General features: G+C 33.5%; 3 protein-coding genes across 3 annotated transcripts; 2 read left to right on the top strand and 1 right to left on the bottom strand.

The window, feature by feature from the left end:
* Positions 1-2,092: 2,092 nt before the first annotated feature.
* LOC117987447 (uncharacterized) lies at positions 2,093-5,754 on the top strand. The gene is made up of 5 exons (XM_034974463.2): positions 2,093-2,266; positions 2,382-2,516; positions 2,849-2,940; positions 3,510-3,720; positions 4,558-5,754. Exons 2-5 carry the CDS (start codon positions 2,405-2,407, stop codon positions 4,923-4,925), a joined length of 783 nt encoding a protein of 260 aa, XP_034830354.1. The 5' UTR covers positions 2,093-2,266; positions 2,382-2,404; the 3' UTR covers positions 4,926-5,754.
* Positions 5,550-8,165, bottom strand: LOC117987445 (Golgi to ER traffic protein 4 homolog). Its single transcript, XM_034974460.2, has 4 exons — positions 7,901-8,165; positions 7,536-7,818; positions 7,093-7,403; positions 5,550-6,143 (listed from the first exon to the last, which is right to left on the bottom strand). The coding sequence occupies exons 1-4, from the start codon at positions 8,011-8,013 to the stop codon at positions 5,891-5,893; spliced, it is 960 nt and encodes a 319-aa protein (XP_034830351.1). The 5' UTR covers positions 8,014-8,165; the 3' UTR covers positions 5,550-5,890.
* A 6,583-nt stretch (positions 8,166-14,748) lies between these two features.
* LOC117987446 (uncharacterized) lies at positions 14,749-18,661 on the top strand. The gene is made up of 5 exons (XM_034974461.2): positions 14,749-15,046; positions 15,142-15,275; positions 15,595-15,686; positions 16,643-16,853; positions 18,187-18,661. Exons 1-5 carry the CDS (start codon positions 14,982-14,984, stop codon positions 18,561-18,563), a joined length of 879 nt encoding a protein of 292 aa, XP_034830352.1. The 5' UTR covers positions 14,749-14,981; the 3' UTR covers positions 18,564-18,661.
* The last annotated feature ends 111 nt before the right edge of the window (positions 18,662-18,772 follow it).

An 18,772-nucleotide genomic window follows, 5' to 3' on the forward strand; every position in this document is an offset into this window, starting at 1 on the left:
TGTCGTCAAGCGCAAGCCTATCTAAATATATAAAAGGAAAAGGTGACTGACTGACTGACTGATCTATCAACGCACAGCTCAAACTACTGGACGGATCGGGCTGAAATTTGGCATGCAGATAGCTATTATGACGTAGGCATCCGCTAAGAAAGGATTTTTGAAAATTCAGTCCCTAAGGGGGTGAAATAGGGGTTTGAAATTTGTGTAGTCCACGCGGACGAAGTCGCGAGCATAAGCTAGTCTCACATTAAAAAAATGTTAGGTAGGTGTATTGTAAAAGCAGCTTGACGGACAGGCGGACAAGTGAACGCGCAACGGGCCATACCATTTTGGTAAGGAACCTTAAAAATAAATAACTGGTATTACGCGACAGGTTGAAATGGCAATCGGGGAGGGAACGCCCCGCACACCCGTACATCCCCCGTGCTAACCCGGTGCTGGCGAGAGCGGGTGACGTATGGGTGTGCGCGGTTTCCCCCCGCACACCCATACGTCATACCTCGATTGCCCTCTTTAGTCGCTCAACCTGTCGCGGACTAAAGCGAGGTAGGTACTGTACATGGCTAAGCTGATTCATAGCTCCATGGATATGTAGGCAACTACTATGTTCAAGCCGCTAGATCATCGGCGCTAAATTATACCAATAACGTACAAATACTGAACGGCAAGATAGACATTTCCTGTCGATCCATTTTCCCTGGCAGTTTGCCAAACGGAAAATTGAAAAGTTCCGATACAGTTCAGCAGTTTCTGACGCGAGCCTTAAAATATTATTCCTTTGATTGGCTTGATCGTAGTCGTTCAACTTTAAAGTTGTCAGATAACAAAGTATAAAAGAGGATGGTAGACCTACAAGACAGACTAGTTAAGTATAATTTTTGCATTGCAAAACAAGAGAAGACGAGTGACTCATGGTCGTATCATACGACTCGTAGTATCGGTATAAGCAGAGGCGGATTAAATGTCAAGAGCGCCCTAGGCAAGCATCTCATAGGCGCCCCTCTAGCAGCCATATTAAAAAAAAATACTTAAGTAACTTCGAAAGAACGATGAATCTTGTATAGTCTGCGACTGGTTTAGAATGCTTAGATGCCAATCGAGGTATGAGGCGGGGGACGTCCCGCACACCCGCATGTTATCCACGCTTACTCGCACTAGGTTAGCGCGGGGGCTGTGGGGGCGTTTCCTCCTCGATTGCCATCTCGACCTGTCGCGTACTATAATTGCAAAGCTGGTAGGTAGTTGGCGATTATACTAAGTGAACGAGTGAAGACTTGACACTTTGCTATATTAAAGAAGAGGCGGCCATTCCAAGATTTACAATGAACCAAAAGCTTAATTTGCTATAATCCGCTGAAACAGGTCGAATCTGTATGGTGCAACATGCAGCATGCGAAATGCACCGCCCGCCCTCCACCATGCCTAAACATGCAGGAAGAAGCAGCCACCAGGCAAGCAATACGCAACAAACAATTGCAAGTGCAATTATGCATTGTAAGGTCTACACATCTCCCGAGGATGCCCCGGTGTCGGGGCGAAACGTGCGTCGAGAGTGTTTGGGATTTGTGTGGTGCTACGTGGTGGTGGACTGGTGGTGGTACGATACGTGGACGATAGAGTAATAAAGATAGATACAGGAACGTTTGCTTTCTCATTCACACTAAAAAGAGAGCACAGATAAAGTTACTAATATGATAAACAGAGACGCAGCTAACCTATTTTTTATCCCCTATCGTGGTACTGGTTTTTTTCAAGAATACATACAAGAAGTTGCAAAACAAACTTTGAGAATTCGTGGCGTAATTGTATTTCTCATGAGTTATTTACTTGTTTTGACATAAAAACGTTTTTAATACAAATATTGTTGATCGGTTAATACATAATATTATCTGGAAATATCTGTGGTCGTCGCACTATAACGTCCATTGACAACTTGTCAAACTTCAAAATCTCGAAAATGTTATTGGTCTGTGCTCGAAACAGCTGCTGCCATAGATTAATATATGCTGCTGACTGCTGATGCTCACAGCTGATGCTGCTGAATCCATTGTTGGCCAAATCCTCCATAGATTAATATGTATACCTGAAATCCTCAGAACAACGATCCAAATCATAATCACTAATTTAGCTGAAAAAGCACCATAACCGCATATTATATTAATCAAGTAATGATCAATACAAAAATAATTTAAAAATTAATCTAGATCTACAATTCTGTTAACTTTATAAAAGACCGCTTACACATTTTAGTACCTACCTATTGCAAGTAAGTGTTCTAAGAGTGTTCTGTACTGTGACCTATTGTGACTTGGTAACATTTCCAGTCCTATTTGTATTCAAGATTTCAGCATACCTACTTAATATTACTTTGGTGTCTCTAGAACCTTGCCAACACCCTATAGAAATGTCTGCCGATGTTAAAACATTCCAAGGAGTTCTCGACAGATATAATGGAATAACTGTGGACTCTCAAGATGAGCCCTGTGATCCAGATCAGTTTTCGACTCGACTGATAGGTAAGACCTGTTTTTGTAACACAAAAAACAACAGTTTCAAAACTGCTTGCTATGGTGATCAGATTACAGTACCTACACACAAACTTGTGTAAATAAAATGAAGTACCTACCGAAGTAGGTACTTACAATATAATAGTAAAAAGTTTTTGCTTTCATATGAGAAAATTGAACAATAAAATAAAAAATTAGGTAGGTAGCTAAAGTAAATTTATTAAAAATTCAACATATTAAACTTATATATTAGACAGGTCTCTACTTCCGTAATAAACAGTTTTTATTGTAGTGTGTAAAGCTGCATATAAATATTTTTGAAAACTTTTGCTTCATTACAGACTCATTAAGAAAATGGGATGAAGAGCAAAAAAGATGCATTTGGTTCAAAGTATACATCAAAGATGCAGTATGGGTACCAGTACTCGCTAATGTAACTATATTTTGCATGTTTTTTCCTTTATTAAAAGGTGCCTAAAGTTAATGAAAATATAAAGCTAAATAAATTCTAATAGTATAAAGATGTTATGATTATTAAATAAAATTACGAAAACCAACGAGGCCGTATGAGCTTGATGCCTTTGCTTTTCCGACCAAAAAATATTAGTCTAGGAATTTGCCGCGTTTTTGTTTTTTTCAAATACATAAACGTTAAGTTTATTTTAATTTATTTTTATAAATAAGTTAATGTTCTAAAAATACGTTTAATAAATGCTTATCTCATATTATTATTGTGTTAATTTTTTCGCAAATGGTACGAAAAGTAGAGTATTTACCTCGGTGATAAAGCTGTCTTAGTCTTGGTTGAACTTAAATCCCTCGCTACACTCAGGACTCGTCTTAAACCCCTCGCTTCGCTCGTGATTTAAGTTTTTAACACCCTCGCTACGCTCGGGAGTAAACCTCGAGTCCTTCGTTACGCTCGCGATTTAAATCGTCACCCGCGACAGAAGACACTGCTTTATCCCCTTTGTTAATAATCTACTATGATATTAATTTTAGGAAGGATTCAATTTCCATCACTCAAGGGACAACTTTGTAATGATGTACAAATGGTTGCTGAAGAATAGAGAAGCTAACTTACCTCCTGCCTGTCATACTAATCTAGGAGTTGGAGGCTTAGTTTTCAATGATGACAGTGAAATACTTGTTGTGACTGAGAAGCATTTTGAGTATGCCCATTGGAAACTACCTGGTGGTTATGTAGAAAGAGGTGAGTTTTTCTAATAAGTTTAGGGTCTAGTAGAAATACTTTATCACACTTTTTTAAAACCTAGATTTACATGGACCAAGATGCAGGCATCAGCTAGTATTTAAATAAACTTACAGTCAATCAAGACTAGAACTGGAAACTGTTTATACTTGCCTTCAGCGTAGACATTGCAGGATAACTAAAGTCTGTGCCAGACTGTTGTAAACCAGCCCTCCACATCTGTCTCCACTTGAGTGGTTTACAACAGTGTAAACACTTGTTTGCAACAAAAATTTATTGTAAACTGCCATGGAGGGCTTGTTTACAACAATTTGGCTGGGGTTTTAAGACTTGTTTAAAATTTAAGTATAACACGTAAAATTTAACTCCTCATGCCCCATGTTAAATTTTTTGTATCCATGTCAAAATGACGATTTTAGTCCTTATTTCAAAGGTGAACCCGGGTGAACCGTACCCATAGAGGTAAAATGGCGCATGAGGAGTCATTTTGTACAGGTTATAAATTAAATTATAACCGTCTTACAACCAAAAAATTAAATAGACTAATGACTAAATAAAATTATGTTCAGAAATTACATTTTGAGTTTTTGCATAGGAAATGTTACTCTTACATTAATTGTTTAAGTTTTTAGGGTAAAACTATTCCAATAATAAAAAAAATATGATTTGTTTAAAAAAAATAAGCAGAATAGGGCTATTTTAATTAGGGTTAATAATTTTAATAAGATCACATGTATGCATTCTATAAATATAACTTCTTCTTCTTCCTTACCTTATCCCTTGCTACGTGGGGTCGGCACGTCAATTCTATAAGTATAACATAATTTATTCTTCTAGGTGAAGACATTAAGGATGCAGCAATACGAGAAGTGAAAGAAGAAACTGGTATTGATGCAGTGTTTGAGTCAATGGTCACTTTGAGACATACACACAAGGCAATGTTCGGTAATTCAGATATTTACATAGTGGTTATGCTAAAAGCCACTTCAACAGTTATAACAAAATCAGAAGAAGAAATCAAAGAGTGTAAGTGGATGAAAATAGATGAATATCTCAGACATCCACATGCACATGAATTCAATCGCTTTATTGTGAAACAAGCATTAGAATTAAAGGAAAAGAATATTAAATTCAACCTTCTCAAAAGTAATGTTAAAGTTGCAAATTGGTCCAGAGATATAACTTCACTTGTTGTAGATGTTTAATCTGTCCAAATGTAAATAAAATACCATGTAATGTAATGTGTCTGGATCAACAAATGGAAAAGATTCCGCCATGTTGTGACATTTTAGCTATAAGCAGCTTAGCATATATAGGAATATATTTTGATTCAATATTTTGAATGGATTTTGTAGAATGAATATATTGAATCAAAATATACAGCAGAAACAATAATTTATCTTAGTTTGGATGCTTAATATATTTTGTTGAGGGAAATATAAAATGTAGGTATTGTATTCCTTTTGACTGTGATTGTTCATATTATAAATTTTCGCTTTAAATCTCAATTCGTTTGGGTTTTATAGTCAAGAGCTAAGTAATGCTCTAAACTCTTATTTTTTTATCAGTGCTAATTCCTAAATTGTGTTTACATGTAATATATATATGATATATTATATGGTACATGACAGGTTGAAATGGCAATCTGGGAGGGAACGCCCCACGTCATACCCTGATTGCCATCTCAACCAGTCGTGTACTATACATTTATATTTAGTTGTAATTAAAAACTGTATTATAAACTAATTATTAAATTAGTATATTTTATTTTATTAAAAGTTGGAAGTACAAAATATGTAAATAATATTTAATAAATAGAAAAACCAAAGAACAAGTGATTGTAGTATGTTATTAATCTATATCATACAATTATTTAAACATTTTATGTTATAAACATAAATATATTATTATATTATGACAGTGGCTTAATGATCAAAGTTCATGCATGTTCTGATCTTTTAATGTTCTACAAACATGTTGGTGATATTTAATATACAGTTCCTATTTAATAAAAACAAATCACTCTTAGTTCACGTTTAACTTTTCAGCACATGTGCCACCTGAGACCTGACCTTCCACCAAATATACACATTTAATCTTCCCATTACAGTTATCTCTAAGTATAACTAATTGTAGTTAGTATTTTTTTAATTACTGAAATATGCACTCTCTAATCTAAGTCGGGAACTGACGCACAATTCGTCATAAAGTCCCCATCTTCATCTGAAGAATCAACATCTACATCTCCTATAATAGATTTAAGAAGTCCACCAAACACAGAATTTGAATTCCTACTGTCCTGTGGTATTTCTATTCCAAACCATATACGGCCAATGGTGTCTAGATACACAGAGTAATTTGGATCTCGTTTTATACTTATAGCATAACAGTTCCTTAATATTTTAAATTGGATGACATGTTTCCTGAAATACAAAAAAAAACAATTACAAAAATATAAATTAGTAGATGCTTGCGGTTTGGCCACATATAATATTTTTGTTTAAAAATCCTGTGGGAACTCCTTTTATTTTCCGGTATAAAAGTAGCCCAAATCTATTTCTAGGCAAGCTATCTCTCTCCTGAGCAGATGATGCTCGCGACTTTTTCGGCATGGTTTTAGTTTCTTAAAGTTCGGTAGGACCTTTCCAGGGTAAAAAGTTCCCTGTGATCTATCTGCACTAAATTTCTTCAAAATCAGTTAAACAGATAAAAAGCTAGCCAACAGACAGACACACTTTAGCATTTATAAGATATGGATGTAAATTATAAGATAGGCTGTAAATTCAAGACTAACATTGCCTTTGGGTTCGATCATGTGAAACATGACAACAGCTAGCTGTATTTCTGGTTCCATTCAGTTAAGATCATAGCTGAAGCAATATTGCAGTTTGTCTATAGGCTAATGAAAGACAAGTTTGGTCTCAATCAGTCATACTTTTAAAATTTTATAATATCTCTTGTAAACATAATATTATAAAATATATGTATTATCTACTAGCTGATGCCTGCGACTTTTTAGCGTGGGTTTAGGTTTTAGAAAATCCTGTGGGAACTCTTTGATTTTTCGGGATAAAAAGTAGCCTCACGTCAATCCGTTGCTTCGCTACAAAGTGATTGAAAACGAACAAACTACTAATACTTTCACATGTGACTAGTTTTAAGTGATATTGTGAGATGATGATAATAAAAAGATTACCTACTCCACTGAGTGTTTTTCCCACAGACTAGGATGCATTTGGGTCCTTCTTAGCTTTATATTTAAGTTAGTGAAATTATCACCACCATTACTTAATTTCTTAATTCAAGTATTGGCATTCAAAAAGTGTACCCAATTCTGGTAAAATTAATATTTTAATACTACTAGATACTTACTGTTCAACAGCCCTTAAAAGGAACCATAGAAAATTTAGTAATGGCAACAAGTATGGTGGGCCTTTATCATTTTTTATCGTAGGGTGTGAACCTGTGTATTTATTAAACGCTTCAGTGGCCATTTGTATATTACGCAAGCAAAGACACTGTAGCACAGCCTGAGCTATAAATAAGTCGATTTCTGACTTCAGACCCTTAGTTGTGTGCAACTCTATTAGCATGCCAGCATACGCTGCCCCATCACTTGAGTGTAGAAAGTGTCTATGTGCTGATGTATATTTCTTTTCCTGCCAATACACTTCTGCTATTTTCTGTAAAAAAAAAACTCAAGTTATATAGGAGCATCCTGTCAGATCAAATACTAAAAACTGGATAGTTACATTCTTAATCAATGTTATTTGTGTTATTAAACTTTACTAATCAACACAAGAAAACTTATTTACCTTATGAAGTAGAGGATGACCCTTTTTATTATTATCCATTGACCACTTCACAGCATTTGTAAGAAATGTTTCCCGCTCAGGAATACTAGAGTTCATAAGTTCAAACAACTTAGCTATTTTCTCTATCCATTCTTGACAAGGTTTTGTTTCTGATTTCGTTAAAACATCTACTAAAAGTATTGCCAAATCAGCACCACTGCCTTGTTGGTCGCGATGTAGCAAAAGTGTTGATCCTTTATACAGTAAATTTAATAATTCAGGGTACTTCTTTTGGCTTAAATATCTGAAATATGTAGTAAATTTAATAAAGAACTATTTAAATTTAAGGTTGTATACAAATATCACGCGTGTGCTACATAATTTACCTGAAATAAAGCGTTCTATACATTTGATGAGCCTCGTAATATTGACCCGAATTGACGGATGCTTCTAATTTATCTAAAACGCGCGATACACCTCTCTCTCCTCGTCCAGCCATTATTATTATTTTATTATATTTTAGAAGAAATCTTTACATCACTTCAAGATAATTTCCGTATTCACAATTTATTGTAATTTGTATTTTGTAATCACCACATGAAATTTATGTCATTTTTTTGTTGCTGGCCTTGTGACTCATTACTCTATGTGCTTGGTTTTTTTTTTTTTTTTTTTTTTAATTTATTTTACGGCCCTGGATAACAGTCCTTTAAGGCCTTTCAAAAATTTACAAATTCTAATATACAAAATTGCTTATAACTAAATATTATTCTAAAAATACAAAATTGCTTATAACTAATTAGTCTAACGTTTTTACACTTTATTTATAGTATTACTTATATAATTAAAAATAGACTTAAAATATGACGTTTTACACAACAAGTCCTTTACATGGCGGGGAAAATCAATTTTTTGTTTTTGTTCCATATTTATAGTGTTTAGATCACTGGCTAATATAAGTCTTTGTATGCCAAAAGCTGGACATTTGAGTATCATATGATTAACATCAGCCTCCTCATAATCACAATAGTTGCATTTTTTACTGTTTAGTATTTTTATTTTATTCAGGTGTGTTGGCACCAGACAGTGACCAAATCTCAGTCTATTCATTAATGATGTAAATTTTCTAGATTCACACTTCGTTTTGAAATACCATGGTTGTATTGGTATTTCCTTTTGAATTTCCGCATACCATTTTCCTTTATTTTTATTAGTCACATCCCACACTTCACTCCACAATTTCTTTTGTCTTATTTTAATTGTATTGCATAAATCCGTAAATGGCACCTTGATGCTACTTGAACAATCTTCATAAAAATTACTTTTTCTTGTAGCAGAATCAACGACTTCATTTCCTGTTATGCCTCTGTGGGAGGGTACCCAAACAAATTCTATATTAATTCCCCTTTGTTTTAAATTAAGTAGTACATTTTTAATTTGGAAAATAATATAAACTAATTTATAATTACTAAAATTAAAATTATTTATAGCTAAAAGAACACTTTTCGAGTCTGTTATTAAAACATAGTTATTAATTTTAAACATTAATTCTTCTTTGATATATTCCAATGCCTTGAACAGGGCCACGCATTCAGCAGTAAACACACTGCAGTCAGAGTTTAATTTATATGATCTACATTTTTTTAACTGTGAATCATAAAAAGCAGAACTTACAAAGTTCTCATTTTTAGAACCATCCGAATATATCCTATAATGATTTTTACAATTTTCTTCAATGAACAATAGGAAGTCTAAATTGGATTTAATATCAGTGATGTGTATTCTATTTTCGAGGTTTATTACATCATAGTGGCAATCATACATAGGCCAAACGTCATTCACATTTATCTTACTAGCAATACTATGCATATAAGTCATAATCATTGACATAGTAGGTCCTTTACCGGAAAGAAGTGCTTCCGCTGTAGGTTGTAGAGTTTCAATTGATGCTTCAGTAACTTTTAATAAATCCTGTGGAAGTAATAATTTGTTTACCAAGTTAGAGTTAGCAAATAGTTGCTTCAAACAAAACTTTTCAGCCAAATAAACACGTCTCACCGGCAAAGGAGGGATACATGTTTCTACTTCCATTGAATTAATAGGTGTAGACCGCATTGCTCCACTTATTATTCTCAAACCTATATTTTGAATGACATCCAATTTTTTCAACAACGATGGATTAGTTTGCATATACGCAAGACAACTATAATCAAAATGACTTCTAACCATACTATTGTACAACAAAGTCAAAACTTTGGGATCTGAACCCCAAAATGTACCAGCTAAACATCTAATAAGATTAATGCTTTTTAATGCATTTTTACAAATGTAGTTAATGTGAGCATCGAATTTTAGTTTTGTATCAAAAATTACTCCTAAGAACTTCTTATTTCTTACAATTGGAACATCTAAGTTATTATATTTAATGTTTACATCTACTGGTCCACCAAATACCATGCATGAACTTTTAGAGGTATTAATACTTAATTTTAAAGTGTTTTGGTAATAATTTTGCACCTGAGTCAATGCTGAATTAACATTATTTACAGCTATTTCTACATTTTTATTTACACTATATAATAACAAGTCATCTGCAAATTGTAAAATTTTTACATCCTTTGTTGTTACATATTTCTCAATTTGAGAGGTATATAAATTGTATAAAATTGGAGATAATGATGCACCTTGCATAAGGCCTTTACTTGTTGAGTTAGGTCCATGAAGTATATTATTATACTTAACATAAAACTTTCTGTTATTTAAAAAATTTGATAGCCATTTTAACATTTTTCCAGGAATGCCAATTTCATGAAGAGAAGTAATAATCTGGTTTAAATCAACATTATCATAAGCACCTTCTATATCCAAAAATACACATACTGCAGCATCTTTTGATAACTTACAGCTTCTTAAATCCGATACAAATGATGTCAAACTCTCATTAGCACTTCTTCCTTTTCGGAAACCGTATTGGAATGTAGGTAATAATTTATTTTTTTCTGTAAAATAATCTAATCTCAGTTTCAGCATTTGTTCAAATAATTTTCCTATGCATGATGTTAGAGATATTGGTCTGTATGAATTACAATCAGATGAAGATTTATCAGGTTTTAAAATCGGTACTATACATTGGATCTTCCAACTCTCTGGAACACATTGATTATCCCATAGCCTATTAAATATATCAAGTAAAGCTAATTGACCTAATTTATGCAATTTTTTAATCATTATATATGGAATGTTATCTAAGCCGGGTGTAGAGTTTTTTCTTGATTTAAGTGCTATATTAAATTCTGCAAAAGTGAAAGGCTTTAAAAGTAACATATGCTTGTCAGAATCATTATTAAATTCGAAAACAGAGGTATTTAACGTTGTGTTATTGTTATCATGTTTAAATTTTGAAATAAAATCGGGAATCCATACATCATTTTTATGCTGTGGTGGGTTTTTAATACGTTTAAACATTTTCATATAATTCTATACTCGAGTAATAGGAGTATATCTATTGAATGTTGAACATAACTTGTACCAACTATTTTTCTTAGCATCCTTAATTATTAATTTTTTTTGTGCATCCAATTGTTTATAATTAATGTAATTTTCCATCAACCCATTTCTTTTATATAACTGTAAAGCTTCTCTCGAATTTTTAACAGCAACTTCACAGTTTTCATCCCACCAAGGAGCAGGAGTTTTAAAAAGTCTAGGACCTTCAATTTTTACATAAGGAACGAATTCTTTTCTAAGAGTATTTAAAACTTCACAGAACTTATCATACGACTGTGAAGGATCTTTTTCATCAAAAGATATACCTTTAAAGTACTCCTCTGATTTTGCATAATATTTGGTCCAATCTGCTTTATGAAATAGAAATTTCTCTACTTTGTCATTGACGGAATATTTAGATGGAACTAGGCTTAATTTTGTAAATGTTGGATAGTGGTAACTACCCAAAGGATCGTCACCTACTGACCATTTACATAGAGGTGCTAGTACGGGACTCACCCCTGTCACATCAATAGCAGAGCTATTTGCATTAGGTCTTTGTACTGTAGTAGATACACCTGTGTTTAACAGGCATAGGTCATGTTCATCAAAAATTTCAAACAATGTTTTGCCTCTTGAATTTGTACAATTGCACCCAAAAGCAATATGATGCGCGTTAAAATCTCCTGAGACTATACAAGGTTTTGGTAAGCTAGCAATAATATTTTTAAGTTTATTAATTCTACAATAATTGTTATTTTTATTTTTAGGTGGACAATAAACACATAGAATCGACACGGAACCTATATTAGTTTCTAGAGAAATTGCTATGGACTGGACATCTTGATAAAATTGTGTTGGCAATATTTTATATTTTAATGTATTTTTTAATAAAATGCCTACTCCACCATGTTCATTATTTGCATTTTTTCCTACAAAATTATATCCTGAAAATCTAATAGGATTACTTGTATTTTTTTGCCAGGTCTCATTTAATAGCAAAATATCAATATTATGTTGTTCCAAAAATGTTTTAACCAAGGGTTTCTTATTGTTAATACTTTGGATATTATGCTGCACAATAGTTAGGTGAGAATCCATTATATTTTACTTAAATGTTCTAAAAATGTTTCTTTGATTTGATTAGTAGTCTTAATATTATTAGAGTTCCCTATTGTAACCAAAGTGTTTACTATGGCTCCTAAAAGCTTAGAGTTATTTACAATATCATTGTGTGAAATTTCTGTCTTTGTCTGTGTAGTTTGCTTAGGCTGTGAGTATGTAGTTTGGTTTTTTTCATATGTCTGAGGGCTCTGAGGCTTTGGGAGTGGAGGGAAACTCGCACTACTTATTTGAACTACTTTTGAGTAGGTTTCTTTTTTGTTCCTCTCCATTCTCGCTGCCTTTACAGGACACGTTTTTGATATTGCAAGATGCGCACCCCCACAATTGCTGCACTTCAGTGTATCCGCCGTGCAGTCCTTGTAATGGTGCTCACCAGCGCACCGTGAGCATATTTGCTGATTTTTACAAATTTTCCCATAATGGTTAAATTTCATACATTTAAAACATTGCATCAAAGGAGGAACATAAGTGAAAACTTTGTATCTCCAGTTGTCCAAATAAATATACTGCGGTAGACTAGTACCGCTGAAAATTACACTGATAGTGGAGAGAGGAATTAGCTCCTCTCCCACTTTTTTCAAAAATCTCTTTACACCTATTACTTCACTTTCCGAGGAGAGTTTATTGAATAGTTCCTGATTGCTAGATTCTTTTGGAATAAACCTAACCACCCCTACCCTTTCCACAGAGGACGCCGGGATGAACGCTCGAAGTTTATAAACTGAAAGGCACTCGTGCTTCAAAAAGTCATTAGCCGCTGTCGCTTGTTTGAAGACAAGCATAATTTTAGTAGCGTTTATGCGCCTACTTTCACTTACACCTTTTACTTGTTTAAAATATTTGGATACCACTAGGGGATTTTTGTTTCCTAGTTTGATATCTTCTGTGCTTTCTACGTATACAGGGAATTCTGAATTGGTACTAGTATCGCCGTACGCCCGGCGATACCCTGGTTTTATAAATGGTTTGTATTTTGCACCATCACTTTCAGAGGGTTTCTCCTTTTGCATTTTCTTCCTCTTTTTGCCCGCTGCTGGTTCCAAATCACAGCCGTCACTATCTGACGGCATTGTACCACAGTTTAACGAAAACTATTTACAAAATAATGTACTATTTACACTCAAAAACTATATTTTTAACAATTTTCAATTAAAAAGCGCACTTCGCGTTTCCCGCCAAAAACGCAAGCTCTGGTCTGGGCATGTGCTTGGTGCTGGCTCTTGACCACTGACTACTGAGTACTTTGTAAACTTGGAATTTTGTTTAATACACAGATATGCAACTAGCGTGGCCCCCTCAGTCCCTCTCGCTCAAGCAGAGGTACTTACTTGTGAAATGCACGAATGTTATTCAGTCTATTTTACGTTCGCTACGGCTATTGTAGCCTAGTATACTGCAACCCACCACACAATACCTTCAAAAACAAAAAACAACAAAATGATCAATTATTTATTTACAATACTTGAGTCAACATAACCTCACTTCAAGTTGTTTGCCAAAATCTCACGTATAAATACATGTACAAATACATTTTGGCAAACAGAAAAAGTGGCCACGGTGATGAGGACAAAACATAATCATTTTGTCACGTTCTAATAAGAGCTTAAATGCATTTAGCTATTTCGCTCTAACAGTAAGTGTCACAATAGGGCTACTTCTAATAGTCCTTGTTCTGAGACTACGTCACACATCACATAATATCTGTGCATACGCACATACGATAATAATAATAATATACCTACGTGATAATATTTTATTTTATTTTATAGATGCTTGATATGCTTACAGCTAGTGCCAAAGCGCATTACAAGTTAGACTTACGAATAATAACTATACTATTCGAACAAATACACAAAGGTTCTTATAAGTCTTAGTGATCTACACATGAGATAAATTTATTTATGTTTGTATTGAACACGTCTAAGCTTTGGTGCTGAGCAATCAACTCATTGGAAAGTGCGCGGAAGGTTGGCGCACTATATTACACTCTTTGATACTTATGTAATGTACTATAGTCTCAGAATAAGGACTGTTAGTTGTTTAGTTAGTTAGTTGTGACACTTAGCGAGATAGCTAAATGCATTTAAGCTCTTGTTAGAACGTGACAAAATGATTGTTTTGTCCTTATCACCGTGGCCACTTTTTTTGTTTGTTAATAGTTTATTTGTTTGTCAAAATATTATATTTGTACGTGAGTATTTGACAAACAACAAGTGTAGAAGGAATAAATAAATAAATAAATGAAATCTTTTTATTCAAATTAACTTTTACAAGTATTTGAATGACATTTCACATTAGTAAGAAAATCTGCTTGAGCGAGAGGAACTGAGGGGGCCACGTTAGTTGCAAATCTGGACATATCTGTGAGTATAGTCTATAATATGTTATTGAACTTTTGGGCTGTTTTGTACGCGTTCTGTCCAAACACTCCCCGGCGATTTAGGACAGATCTGGTCACACAGAAGCGGTCGTGCTTTAGGCGATTTTAAATTTTAAATTTTAAACTACCAGGCTCAAAAAGGCTAGAACCCAGAGCCGTAAAACCAGTTTAAAAAAAATGTTATCGATTGGCAAAGAGGTTATTGGTCTGTGAGGTGTAAACTCTGTCTGAGGGCCGTTAAACAAATTAAAAAAAAAAATTGTGACCATTTTGGAACTCGTGAGTTTGATTATTTTTGTTAAAAATTGAACTACCTACGATTAGTTTTACTATATATAGCTTTTAATATAGCTTTACACTTTACAGTTTATTTTATTTACTGTACAAGTTCACTTTTAGTAAATATTACTACAGACCTATCTGTGATAATATTATCAGCTAGTGCTATCTATTATTTAGGTTAGTTTCTTAATATAATGACTGCTGCTATGAAAAATGTATTAAAAAGCAGCATTTTAAGCAATATTTTCGGATTTTCAAGGTGAGGTTTGACTATACCCAATTTATCTGTAATCTGATATTGTTTTAACGTATTTATTTATTAACTTTTCATTACTTTTTATGAATAATTTTCAGAAAGTTTTCATGTACGAACTACAAGTATCCTTTATTCAAATTTTTTGTTGAAGAAAAAGATAGATTTGACGGCATCACTGTAGATTCTGCTTCGTTGAAATGCACAAAAGAAATATTTACCAAAACATTAGCTGGTAAGGTAACTTACTATTATAATATTACTTATGAGTAGGTACTTATTAATTAATGACAAACACCTTTCATTTCGTTCATTATTGATGGCGAAGTCAATTTTATTTTAAAAGTAGCTTTTACACAATGTGAAACAGTGTAGGTGGTTCTACTTGCTGAAAGTTAGCAATGTAAGCAGTAAGCAACTTAGACAATATTTTTATGAACTGCAAAAGTTTTATTTTGCCAGTTTTTATAATATCATGTCACACACAAACAAAGACAAATCCTAGAACCCTAAAAAAGACGTCTTAAATGTTCTCATTATTACTTTAATTTCAGAATCACTCAAAAAATGGTCTTCAGAAGGTAGAAGATGTATATGGTTCAAAATTCATTTAGAAGATTCAGAATTTGTTCCTTTATTAGCACAAGTATGATTTTTTAACTCACCTATAATGACTAGATGATTTAATAATTTTATTAGTGTTATCTACACTTGAAGAAAATTCCTTAACAAACTAAGGGTACTCCAAGCAAAATCAGATTGATGAGTTTAAACTGGCATAAAATGATTTTAAATATGTCAGGTTTAAATCAAACTGAATTGGATCATCCTGGGGGCCCTCAAGATCCCATGCATACCTATTGATTATGAATTTCTTGTTGATTTGATTGCATGATATATTTACCTTATAAATGTTTTGTTGATTATTTTTTATTTAAATGTTGAACATATTATGGTTAATTCTGTTGTACAATATCTCTGAAACGCGGCAATAATAACTTGAGACGGAGCGGAATGCGTCATCATCGGACAAAATGAGACAATTTTATTCTAATTTGTTCCATAGAACAATTGACATTTTTCTTTCTTTAATTGTTCTAAAGAACAAAGTAAACATGCTTTTCTTTTTTCGTGGTGGAATGTCATCAGGATCATTTTTCGGGTACCGTACCCGAAGGTTACCAAAAGCACCCTAAAATGATTCTGATTACATTCAGCCATGAAAAAAGAAAAGTTTTATGATGTCAAAGAAAAGCAAATTCGAGGTGAAATGCTAGTATGTAGTTCTGTGGAACAAATTAGGATAAAATTGTCTCATTTGTCAAATGACGTCAAGTTCTATGGAAAAAAATATGGGACTTACCACCACTGACCACTGATGCGTTTTAGTAGTTAGTAGTCAGTATGGCTTGTCACTAAGCAAAGCCTCAAGTTAACTTTGACGCATTGTAAACTTAAATGACAGGTCCAAATGTATTGCTATCCCTTTCATAATACTCCTTGCGAAAAAGGATATAGTATAAAGATTTAAGCCTGTCAATTAGTTTAAAGATTATGTACAACAGAATTAGCCCCATTGTTTGAACAAATTGGTATTCTTAGAAAGGTTTTAATTTTCACCATGCCAGAGATGATTTTGTGATGATGTACAAATGGCTGCCTTTGGAAGTGGAGCCAAACTTACCACCACCTTGTCACACCAATCTCGGAGTTGGAGCTTTTGTGATAAATGACAAAAGTCAAATGTTGGCTGTATCTGAGAAACATTACGAATACCCACACTGGAAACTACCTGGTGGATATGTAGAGAGAGGTAATGAATAACACTGTTAATGGTTTTACTGTGACCTGGGACTGACTAAACATTTACATAAAAAAGCTTAATGTAGCGAACTGTGATTGCATTGTCATATAATTTGTTAAAGAGAAACTTGTGTAATATTTCTTCATAAACATAAAATAAATTTACCCAAATTTCTGCATTGCGAATGTAAAGTTCTGTTTTCCAAAATGGCAGCCACACAAGCCTTTTAGCCATCAGTACAACTTTGATAGCTTATATATCTCGATCATTTGACACTGTAAGATTTTGTGTCATACATTACTTGTAATTGATGGCAGCTATTGAATACACGTTTTATGTGTGGCCGCTATTTCGAAATAAAAAGAAAATAGCGGACAACTAGGTAGGCCAGGTTCCATACTAAAATATTCAAACCCCCACAACAAGTTATAAGATTCGTTACATAGGTACAACGACCTGTCAAACATTCACATGTCTAATGTTTTTTGGTGCAAACTCATGTTATGCTGCAACATTTTAACACAGATTCATTGAAAAACCGTGAAAAAACACGTAGCTTTTATTGTTTTTAAAAACTGTTAAAGAAGCCTAAACCTCGTAGTTATTTGTTAATATTATTTATCTATAGAAGAAACCGGCTTTACTCACGTATTTAGTCAACATTAGCCCGACTAGTTTACTAGTGAGTAAAGCCGGTTTCTTCTATATTAATAATGGAAATCACTCATTATAGTTTAATAAACGCTAAAGTTATTAATTATCTATTCAGCATGGTCCTATGCCCTACGGTCTACTTGAGGAATATTTACCCTTAAAAACGGTTTTTTTAAGTTTTATGGGGCAGTTTCAAACCAGGTGGTTACAATCAGTTACCGTTTAGTAGTACTTTGACTCTAAAAACAAAGTACCTAGACTACCTAGTCAATGGTAAAATTTTGTTCCAAAATGTAACAAATCCTGACTTGTGAAACCTACTAATTCTTCATTAAAGTGACCATCAATATAAATGACAAGATATGGTCAAGCGTACAAAATTTTTCACGGTTTTGGAACCAAATAAATCAGCGCCACCTCTTAGATACTAATGAACGACCCGTTTGAAATCCAGACGTCACTGAGGTTGCATTTGTGCTAAAGCACCACTGAGTCGGTGCCATTTTCTTTGTTCAATGGCCATGTCCATACGAAGTAATATAATATAAGTCAATGGAAGTGACACATTTTGCTTTCATTGACGTTGAAAGTATGTAGCTGTAATGTAACTTTAACCTCCTAGTACATAACTAGCCATTTGTGTAAATAAAAACATAATATATTAACTTTAAACCATATTTCAAACTAGGAGAAGACATAGTGAGCGCAGCTAAACGAGAAGTTAAAGAAGAAACGGGAGTGGAAACAAAATTCTTATCATTGATCACATTTAGACATACTCATGACATGATGTATGGGAACTCGGATATTTACATTCTCCTTATGATGAAAGCCTTGACAGAAAAAATACAATTGTCTCAAAGAGAAGTTAAGGCCTGCCAATGGATTGATATAGAAGAATATATAAATCATCCACACGTACATTCGTTTAATAGATTTGTGATAAAACAAGCCCTTAATTGTAAAGATAAGAATATCAAATTGGATTTACAGAAACAAACAGTTCAATGGGCAACTAATACAAGAATTATGGACATTTTACATGTCACTGAATATGATCGATGATAAATAACTAAGTAAGAAATAAGTTGAAAATTATGATACTTAATCAAAGTTTTTTAAATTTAATATTTATAAGATATTAATATATTGATGTTAAATTTCTTGATGTTTTATTAATCACTATCATGATAGGGTAGCTACCCATACTTATCTATAACTGCGAATAGGACCTTGGGCGCCAGGGCATTATCACCTCGTGTGTGTCCTTATAA

Source organism: Maniola hyperantus, chromosome 13, assembly GCF_902806685.2.
Source record: "Maniola hyperantus chromosome 13, iAphHyp1.2, whole genome shotgun sequence".
Lineage (NCBI taxonomy): Eukaryota > Metazoa > Arthropoda > Insecta > Lepidoptera > Nymphalidae > Maniola > Maniola hyperantus.